Source organism: Calypte anna, chromosome 1, assembly GCF_003957555.1.
Source record: "Calypte anna isolate BGI_N300 chromosome 1, bCalAnn1_v1.p, whole genome shotgun sequence".
Classification (NCBI taxonomy): Eukaryota; Metazoa; Chordata; class Aves; order Apodiformes; family Trochilidae; genus Calypte; species Calypte anna.
Window position 1 is genome coordinate 184,966,926 of NC_044244.1, and position 11,167 is coordinate 184,978,092.

The 11,167-nt window shown below is 40.3% G+C and overlaps 1 protein-coding gene across 1 annotated transcript in view; it reads right to left on the minus strand.

The window, feature by feature from the left end:
• The window catches only part of ARHGAP42 (Rho GTPase activating protein 42), a 146,280-nt gene extending 145,625 nt beyond the window's left edge, over positions 1 to 655 (minus strand). Inside the window, exon 1 of the mRNA XM_030451701.1 lies at positions 261 to 655. Coding sequence (XP_030307561.1) covers positions 261 to 414 — 154 coding nt within the window. The 5' untranslated portion in view covers positions 415 to 655. The remainder of the gene's footprint in view (positions 1 to 260) is intronic.
• Positions 656 to 11,167: the final 10,512 nt, after the last annotated feature.

Genomic DNA, 11,167 nt, shown 5'->3' on the forward strand with positions numbered 1-11,167 from the left:
CCGGGGAGGGCGCGGCCGGGCCCGCGGGCCGGGGCAGGGCCCCGCACCGCCCCCGCTCCCCCGGGAAACCCACCCAGCCCCGCCGCAGGAGAGGCGAGGCAAAGCGGCGGGGAAGGAGCGGGGGAGAAAATTTAAGTGGCGCTTTACAGCGGCTGCCGGCAGGGGAGCCCGCTCCCGGCTCCCATTCAAACAAAAGAAGCCCCTTCTGCTGCCCGCCGTCCCCCGGCTCCCCCGCGCCCCGGCCCCGCCACCCCACTCACTCCGCAGGGCTCCGATGAGGAGGCTGCCGTCCTTAATCAGCTCCTTGATGAACTTGTTCGTCCTCTCCAGCTCGATCTCGTGACACTTCAGGCGCTCCCTGAAATCCGGGCTGTCCAAGTAGGAGTCGCTGAACTCCAGCGTGGGCAGCCCCATGGCAGCGGCGGCGGCCGCAGCCCCCCGGCCAGCGGCAAAGGGGCGGGTGGCTGCAGGAGGACCGCGCCGAGAGACGGTAGTGCGGGCAGAGGGGAAACTGGGGAAGAGGAGAGCCGAGATGTGGCTGCCGCCCCACTCCGCCTCCCCGTAGAGACTCCTGACCCTCTGCGCCGGCCCCCTCAGCGCCCGCCGGGCCGGCGGCGAGGCAGACGCGCAGGCGGCGCGCTCCGGTGGCTGTCACCCAGCTACATACTGCCCCAGGGGCACCGCGGGCTCCCAGCGCCGCCACCGCTCCGCCGCTTCCGGCAGCGTTCCCTCTTCCTCCCTCCCCGGACTTAACTTAGTCTGAACCTCCCCCGGCCCGGCCGAGGAAGCCCTCCTCCCGGCGCGGCATGCTCACACGCCGGGGATGCGGCCCTGGTAGTGCCCGCCCCTCGCTCGCCACCGCCCCCTCCGCGCTCTGCCCTCCATAGCGGCGGGGAGAGGAGCGGAGCGTCTGCTGCGGCCCCGTCGTGGCCCGGTGACGGGTGGGGCAGAGACGGGCGGAGGATCCTCAGGGTCTGGTATGGGCACCTCCTCCTTTACCAGGGGCATTGGGAGGCCCAGAGAGAGGAAGATCTACCCCAGGGGCAGAGAGGCTTGAGAGTATTTAAAGCTGTGCACTTGGAGGGGATCAGTTTGTGTCAGCAGGTAGGGCTGGAGGCAGGAGCTCACCTCTGCTGGGGAAAGACAGCTGCCAGCCAGGCATCCCCTGCCACAGCTGGAGGAGCAGCTGGGACTCGGTGCTGAGGCAGCCAGCCCGAGCACGCCTTCTCTGGCAGGGCTTCTTCCATGACACCCCAGCCTAACCTCGGTCGCCCTGCCTGCTGTGCATGTGAGGGCCTGTGGCATGGCACTGCTCCAAGGAAGATGGATGATGAGAGGAGAGAGCGGTGAAGCATAAAGGTGGTGGAGATCAAGGGAATAAAAAAGGAATGTACGTGTTCTTTCATAGCACTTGGTTGCTATGAAAGGATACAGCTGAGCAAAATCCATGCGAACGAAGAGCATCAAGAAACAGCATGCTTGGTTACTACAGCAAAGTTGTGTTTTTCAAAGGAACGAGCTTATCTCAGTAAACACAAGCGTTTTTAGATGATATTTGTATGTTTATCTGGAGTGGTTTTTCCAGACATACTATGTCAGTATGTAAGTATGTACACAAATGTACGTGCTGGGTTTAAGGAGAGTTGTCTGTAAACACACCTTCAAATTGGCAATTACTCTGTTGGAAACAACCATCAAGGCTGGCCATCAGAATAATTGTACTTCAGAACAGCTTGCCAAAAATAGCTTTCAAGAAGAGAGCGATACTTCATTATTAGCTGAGCACATGCTTCTACTACCAAATTATCCACAGTCTCCATATTTATAGTTTAACACAGACATGGGGGAAGGCTCAAAGATGTTACATGTTGTAGTTTCTTAATTCAGTTTGTGCTCTTAACACTTTTTAACCATTCATCAAAACCTGCTTCTTCACAATACATTTTTGTGGGTCAGAGTCAGAGAAGAGGTTGCAATTTCTAACTGTAGGGCCTGCAGAACTTTTGAGGTGAAAAAAAAATTTGTTTTTACAAGGCTGAGTCTTCCTGCCCACAGAACAATCTCTGAGCAGGCTGTCAATGTTGATATTAATAGACCCATTGAAGATTCTTCTAATTTACAGTCATCACAAAAGTCAGCCCATCAACATGTTTCCTGAGACAAAATCTTTTTCTAATCATAGGAGGAATAAGAGTTGTAATGACTCTTGGATTAACAAGTTTAGCTCCTTGCTTTTTCAAGCAATAGAATGTATTCTCACTTGTAAACTAATGTCATTTAAAATGAGGTTGATCTGCTGATAGGATATTCTAAATATATTTTTTCTAATTATTAGAACTCTAATTTTCAGCATACAGAGTCATTTTTAGGTACACTTGTCCTCACTTCATCTGTAACTTTGACTTCTACCATGTTTGATCTTTGATGTTGTTTTAGAAGCCTTCCACTTGAGAGATAAATAAATAAAATATTTCTGTCATAAAACAAAATATCAATTTCCATTCTCGCAGTTCTTGTCCAGATCTCTTTGATTTAGTCTCAGCTGATCATGGTTTACTAAATTTAGATACAAGACCTTGTTCAGCCACATCAATGACTATGCTGCAGCCCTAGAAGTACTTCTGATGAAGAATGTGTTAGTCTGTTTCATGGTCAAAATATTTCTGTGGCTTTGCTAAGTCACTTACATTTTTCTTTTCCTCTGTTTTCAAGAAGCAGATTCCAAAATTAGAGCAGAAATATCTGCTAGTCCCCAAAACACATACTTAATATTCTAGTTCAAAGCAATAATTCTATTAATCAAGATGACTCCTTTTTTACTATATCCTCTTCTTGTCTTTGAAATTTCTGTAGCCACATTGCTGCTTTTGGTACCAGGATCATGAATGGAAATATTAATGTGACCAATATGAAAAGTGTATGCAACGTTTACTAAGAACTTCCCTCCAGCCTGACATCCTCTCGCCAAGTAATTTACCACTATCCATTTAACTGATCACATGTGAATAATCAGTGTTTTTTTTTCTTAGCTGAACTGACAATTTCACAGAATACGTTTATCATGTCATTTATACGTTTCACATGTCATGTGAAAATCCCACTAGTTTACATGTATTGCTGTTCCTTTGCCTGAGAAAATACTTTTTATTATTAGGGAAGATAGATCTGTTAAGAATGATCTTTGTTTCATAAAGCACTACGTGTGCGAATGTAAACACAACCCTACTTTTTTCTTCCATTGGCAGTGAAAAGGTTTATAGATAACCTATGATCTTAATGTGCATTTATAGCTGCATCTGGAGGAGGATCTGGTACATGAGTGATTTGGCACTCACAGGTTAACAAACAAAAAAGTCTTGATGAAAAAGTAAGTCTCAGTGTGTTTTGTGTTGGAGTTAGGTGGAACCATGTTATTTGTTGCTTACTAAAGAAAACAAGTTTTCTGAAGATCAATGGGAAGTGTAAAAGGTCCAAGCTTTATTGTAAGCATCAAATAACTGTATTTGTCTATTTCTTGGCTTGTTTGTTTGTTTATTAGTTTATTTATTCTCCCCCCCCCCCCCCAAGAAGATTCTAGTACAGGGTCCTAGTAGAAGCACTAGATTTCAGGACTGAAGATGAGAGAAACTGGGGAGAAGCCTAGAAGTACCGAAAAACTTTTTTGGAAGCTAACAATATGCTAGAACAGGGTGGATTATACAAAATGACAACTCCTTTACACACCTAAGCAGGGAGAAGCACCAGCCCTGTAAGTAGAAGGCCCTAGTTAGTAACATAACCTGATGTTATCACTACCTGTGAAGAGAGAAATGAAAAGTAAGACACATTTTTTTTTGTGAACCCTGGGAAGCCTCATCCTGTTTCACCCACTTGTATGTTTGTTATTCTGAGCTTGCCCTAAAATCTCAGATGTTAATGAGGTCAGATCGATTACTGTAGATTTCTCCTTCATGTTAAATGTAAACACTGAGCTATAATTTCCAATCAATGGCCCTGTTCTGACTCTAAAGGATGCCTGGGGCTTCTTCTTATCAAGTCCCTACTAGCTGGGTTACCTGGGAAGAAGAAAGGAGAGGTGTGTATGGGTACTGCTGACTGCCAGGGCACATCCCCTACTCAAGACAGTGAGGGAAGTCGTTAACTTTACAGCTCTACCTTCTCTGTTAGACACTGTTAATTTAGCAGTTAATGCAGACATGGACCATGAGTGTCTCTTATCTAGAGGGGAATATTTTAGAATAGAGACTCTGTCAACTTAATTTTTATTTTTTCTGCCTTGATATACACAATTATGGGAAAATTACATCTAGATCTGTATGACATTGCTTCTTCTTAAAAACTGCAGATTTCCCTTGAGAGAGTGTGGGATTATAGGCAAAAGAACGCAAGGAGACTGATGCTTGTAAATCCACTTGAAGTGCTCAAGGGTACAAGATTAGCTTAGTACCTATATAGCACAGAAAATATTAATAGCATAGGCAACCCTACTCAAGCAATTCTTTACAAAGTATTTGAATTTGGTTTAGCTTCTCTAAATATTTTATTAAAGTTTCCCATTAATATCTTCATGGGAATTGACAAGTGACTTGCTAGGATAAATGTATTGAAAGTTTTCTGTTTCCCTTTGTTGAATTAAGATTCAATGTGCGAAGTTAGTATTGGATAGGAGTGATAAATTAAAAAAAAAAAATAAATAACCTAGGAGGTAAATCTACGTTTCATAATTCCTTGAACCTGTAAACTGAAAGTTATACTGCTCCCTCTGGAATAGAATCTCCGTGTTGTTAACTTAATGTTGTAGCTTCCAATGTTTGTATTTTTGTTTTGGTTTTGTTTGTTTGTTTTACTGCAAATGAATATTGTCAGATGAGGAGAGTTGCTGGCCAGAATCACAATTTAGAAGCCAAACCATGTAATTTAGAATGTACAGATCATATTATCCTGAGATACTGGTCTCTGTGCTCAAAGGTCTATTCACATGTGCCTTCCTATCAGTGGTTCAGATTGTAATCAATAATTACAAATCAGTAATATCTCTTGAAAAAGCTGTGGGTTTTTTGACACATGAGCGAGCTTCAAGCTTTTTGGAGAAGCTTCAAACAGAGAAGTTCAAAGCTGAAATTAAAAATCATGTTTAGTAACTCTTACTCTGTGTGTGCTTAAGCCTCCTGGGCACTTCTCTGCTTAATCTGAATATTCCCTAACTGGCTGTGCTTCTCCCTTCTGGTATGCTTAAAATAGCATTTACCTGAAGAAGTAGTTGCCTAAAACCACGAGTTACAGACACCGAGGCAAGCAGATCTCACATCCCAGATGGGATTGATACAGTACAAGTAGTACTCTGCATGAAGCAGTAAATGTGGCAGCTTAAAAGTCACAGCAAGGTAATGAGAATTGCTAGTTTCATTTAAATATCTTAGTAGCTAAAGCATTTGCCTAGAAAGTGGGAAAGCTAGGTATTAGGTTCCTGCAGTCTTGATTCACAGTGTCATCTCTAGAAGAGTGATACTTCCAACACCTTGCCTCGCGTTTCTTCTTCAAAAGTTTTTTTGATCACTCTCCATGTCAGTGCACTATAGAGAAGTACCCACATGATTTCACTCTGGAAACAGTGATTAAAAGGTAGTAGGTGTAGTATCTTAACTAAAATGTGATTCATGTATTCTTTGCTGGGATTCTGTTGTAGCCTCTTGTCTGTATTATGCTGTAAGGAACTTGGATGGTATATTTACTGTAGTTTATTGGATATAAGTGACTAGAAAATGAGAATAAAAATTATGAAGGTGGAAATCAAGAAAGAAAAATCTTTAACATCAGTATCCAAAATTATTCTTTCTCATATAGAACCTGATTTCACAAGTGGATTACTTCCTTAGTAGCCTTGTCACTGCTGTCACTTTGATCCTGAAAGAAGAAACAGGCTATAGGCAGATGTAAACAAATCTTGGTCCTGCCCTTAGTCAGCTGGCTGCAACTTTGTACCTGATAAGACCGTGGTGATTATATGCTGCTAGATGAGCTAAAAGGTATTGTCTATTCATTGTATATTCACCTCAGCCCTGTGCTAACACCTTGACATAATGTTTTGGTCAAAGTAGATTCCTCTGGTTGTTTCTGACTTTATAGACATTGTGAGACAGGACAGCTTCTTCCTGAAAGAAGCTCAGTCAGTTTGGAAGATCATGGAGAGAAGATGCCACAGAAGGCATAGCATAGAGAAGAAATAGATAAACATCTTTACTGTCTTCATTATTTTACGAACATTCACTATATGGAAACCAGATAGCTGGCACTTGCAGCCATATTGTGTAGTGGTGACAGACGTCAGGAGATGGTGACTTGTAGCCCATCATACATTTATTCTTTGCTAAGCTTATTGGTTTTCATGAGCAGAACAAGATATACAAATAGATGGCTGTGAGATGGCATAATTTTCTTCAGCTAGTAATTTCATTCTGTGGTTTGCAGGTATGTAAGATCTTTAAAGGAAAGCTCTCTATAAATTTCTGACTAATCTTCATACCTCACTATTTGTAAATGTGAAGTAGTAATTGTAAACTGCAACCTGTGTAACTCAGTGGAAAAAGAGTAGTTTATCCTTGCTAAATTTGTCAGTAAGATATGGCTCTGAAGTCAGCAGAGGGAAGAGCTCCTGGATGTACCACGTAAATTGCCATTCCCTGGCAGATTTACATTGCTATCATCCAGTACTCTCTAGCACCTAACTTGCATTTAGATTGGCTTAGCAGAAAACTGGGTGAAAAAAGTCTTTTTATAATACTGTGTCAAGTAATGTTTCCTAGGAGTGCTGAGATCTTCTGGGTCTGCTCTAGCAGAGCAAGTGTGAGGAACAAACTGATTCCAGTGACAGCTCTTGCTGGTGGGCACGTGTAGCCAGCAGTGTGGGCAGAACCCAGCAGAAATGCCCATCCAAAGGGCAAGTCCTACAAGCGTCTTGGCAGTCATAAAGTGAAGAAAGCAATTTGCCAAGTAAAAGGCTGGATTCAATTCAAAGATAAATTTGTCCAGGGCCAAGTTAAACACTGTGATAGAAGTACTGAATGACATGTGAACTACTGGTTTATGAGAAGTGATCTCTCTTCTGAAAATTGACTTAAATTGCAGAAGGGTTTACTTAGAAAGTAATGCAATTCAAGATTGAGGAAATACCTGAAAAATTACAATTTTAGGTAAATCTTTAAGTATTTTTTCATTGATCTAAGTAAGTGTTTACTAAAAACTGAATCAATAACTAGTTTACTTGAATGCCTTTGTAACTTTCAGTGTTACCTAAAGTTCTGCTTTTGTGCACGTATGGAGGTGCCTAGGTCTTGTTAGGGCTAATTATTTTTCTGTTTTCTGCTTGAATTCAGGAAACAGGAATTATTTATGGCATATAAGGGCAGAATAATTTTTCTACCTAGTGATTAAAGCTTACAAGGATGTATTCTAGACCCATTCTTCTCTAAAAGCTGGTTAAAAAATTTATGTGGAAGCCACTGAGTGTTAGGGTGAAAGACACAGGAAAGGACTCTTAAGTATCTAAGGTCAGATGCAGAACAAAATACATGTAGTGAAATATATATATATCTTCTTACAAGAGAGGAAGTTGAGATGGAATAATGAACCAGAAGCTTTTTTACACATAGAAGTTTACTAAATACCTATCGTAGAATAGCAGTGTCCCCTTGAGGATTTACAGCAGAATCATTGTACTAGAATAAATTAAAGATAACTATTTCAGTAAATCTCAGAATGCATAAAAGATACATAATGTAGCATTAAACTGCTTAAGACTATTTTACCAAAACATATTTTTATTGTTTCTTTATATGCAATTCTGTTCTTAAGATTTTTTCCCATTTACTGTATTATTGATTACTACTTTGGTATGGGTTTTTCCCTTCTTCCTCTGAAATATGTAGGTTACATTATAATTTCCAAGGTATTGAAGAGTTTACTGCCACAGAATGTGAAAGCGTATCTTGCTATAGTATAGAACCAAATAAAACAGTTAAGTGAAGTCTGCTTTTCATGGCTCCATCTATGAATGCACAATAGATCTTCATGTGAACAAGGGAAATGTGCACTTTCTTTGAACTCTGTCCTTTTCTCATCAGTGTTTCATTTTTTGTTGAATTCATAATGTTTTCATTACATTAAGGGAACAACAGGGTAGCCCTCCTGTGGAATAACTATGTTGCCTTGTACTATAATCTCCAGGGTGACTTGTTTTGCTTGAGCTGAAGCTCTATTGGTTTTGCATTTCTTTTGAAAAAACTATACATTTTTTCTTAGTAGCAGTTTCATAAAGTGTATTACCAGAAATGTGTTGGTATTCTTATCAAATATATTGCAAACATATAAAAATAAATAAGTCACACATCTAAAAAGAAATTAAATTAGGCTGTTATAGCTAACCTGGATAATTTTTTGTGTAACGGATAAAGACTCAGAATGGAAAATAGTGTGAAAGCTGTGTTGCAAGACTGAGTTCTTGGTCATCTTTTCAAAGGTTAAGCCTAATTAGGCCTAACTGAAAGCCTTCTGAAATCAAGGGGCATTCCGTGGGCTTGAAGTCTAATAATTTTTAAAACATCTGCTACTTTCATCTTGTCAATCTAATCCCAGATACTCATTGAGCAACCTGTCTCTGTCCAAAGATGACTTAGTTTAGTATTTTGAGCTAAAGTGACTGTGTTACTGGAATAGAAATTGTATTTTCCCCACATATTAAGATTTTTTTAAAAATTTTTGTTTCATTTAAGATTCTGTTCAGAAAGTACCTCAAACTCTTTTATCCAAATACTTAAGTTGCTGTGGTTGTTGCCACTTCAAAGAGAAGTCTCATTCAGTATGCTTGAAGAAAAATTCTATTCAGTTTTTATCGCTCGGTTTCTGCATCTCAATGTGATGCAAAGAAGTGGGAATCCTGATTCAGGAGAAATCCTGTTGAGCTCTGAGCTGTGTTCATGACTCATGAAGAGAGTGGTAGGATTTTATGCATCCAGGGAGTTGTCACAATATTACAAATTACATCTGTTCCTTCAAGAAAACATTTTGAAGCATTACCATTGTCAATGTATTTAAAAGGATGGGAAATTATAAAGCTACAATCCCACTAAACTTTTCCCTATTGTGCATGTATCTAGCAGTAAAAATTTTAATAGTTTTAATGATTTAATTTTTTTTTATTCTGTACACTTACAAGCATGGAGTGTAATTACCCATGTGTCTTTGACTTAACACAAATATTTTTAAGGGCTCTTTTATCCTAGGCTCAAATCTGGAAATCTCTCTAGAAAGTACTGTGTTATAAGTTCACATGTCTTTTATAAGGACTGTACAGCTTTAGAGACTCTATTTTGAAAACTAGACTGCTGTGCTTTGATAACATCTGTCATGCAGGATGTTAGAAAAAAGCAGAGTGACTCTAGCAGGGAGTCAGCCTTCAGAGTCACAGCTTTGTCTTAATAGTGCTGGAAGAAAGTACGGTTCCATTCTGGAAGAGAGCTGAGGCAAGTGACTTGAATGACTTGTTCAAGGTCTTACTGGAAACTTGAGACAAAGAATGGAGCTAACGCACATCTTTTGAGTTCAGGTGTAGAGCTACAGATTCTCGGGCATTATTTTCTCTTTTTCTGACAAGCAGTTCAGTAAAGGTAGTGATTATGAGAATATGATTTATGTTTAGTTTTAGGATAAATTATCCAGTTCTCATCCATCTGCCTAAATAAATGCATATAATTCTCTTTTAGTGGAGAACATGTCCTGTTCCATGAAAAACATGCCTTTATAAAGCAAACAAAAAGAACCATTAAAAAAAAATCATATGGTTTTGTGTTAACAGGAGCATGGAATACTAGATTGAGGTCTGAGTGAAACAGGAATGCTCATGCTAAAACTACATCCTCCCAGCAGTAGCAGAATCTTCCATTGCATAATTTAGTTCTCAAAAGAAAGAGTGGCCTTATGGTTTTAGATTGCTGTGGCAGAGACATAGGACAGGACAGGCTCTTGTGAGCATGGTGGTTTGTTCTTGGTTGATATTTGGACTTGGAGATCTTAGAGGACATTTCAAACAATGACAGTTCTGTGATTCTGTGACAGTCGTGACAGAGTCCTAACAGAACCTGAGATGGAAACAGTATTTCTCATCCAGCAGGTTGCCAACTTCTTCCAACAGGTTGTCTTCCTTGCTTAGTCCAAAGAGAAGGCTTATCTGTGGGTTTTAACTGTGAGTAGATGTCCTGGACTTGGTTTCTGATCCAGTGTTGATTTGGAACTTTGTCAGTGGAAGTAGGTTATGTCATCTACCAACTTAACAGGAAATTCATTGAAGTTAAGTAACTTCACCTTGGAAATTTTTCCTCCTCTCCCACAAACAGATTTTTTCTCCATACTTCAATATCTTTTCCTGAGGTGTGCTCTCTTATCACATCATAGACTTTGTGAGGATTCACTGTCTGGATTGCAGGCCTCAAATGCAGGGGAGTGAAATGCTGAGTCAGCAGTATATTCACATACCCACAGAGCTCTTGCTTTCTAGCCATTATTTTTCTCATCTCACTACATTCTTTGTATATTACCACCCCCTTATTATTAATCTGATTTCATAACTGGATCATTAGCCTTTGTGAATTTTTTTTTGCCATGTAGATTTGTGCCTTACCAGTGGTTTAATTCACATCTAAAATGGTATCTGCTTTTGACTTTAGAGTAGATCTTCCTCTCTCCTTAGGCAAACTAAACAACATAGACTCCTGTTTTTGTATCTGTTTATGTCATGTGCTTATCTCTTTATTCTCACTTCTCCATTTTAACATTATCTATAAACTGTTTCAGACAAGGATTGTCTCCTCACGAATGTGCATGGGATGCTTATTACAAGAGAATGGCTGTGAACTTTACAATAATAGAAGCAAACTATAACCCTGAATCTAACTTCACTGCTCTATCATGTATTTACAAAACAGCTCATTCTCCTGGAACTGGTTTCATCATGCTGGTGTTTATCCCATGAAGGATAAATTTTTTGCTGATGGAAAATGCAGCTAGCATTTAAAATTCAAGCATACTTACTTATGTTCTGGTTAGCATTTTCTACAGTGAAGCTGTAGATTAAATGGGTACAAATAATCTTTCTACCCCCTTTCTAAAGTTTATA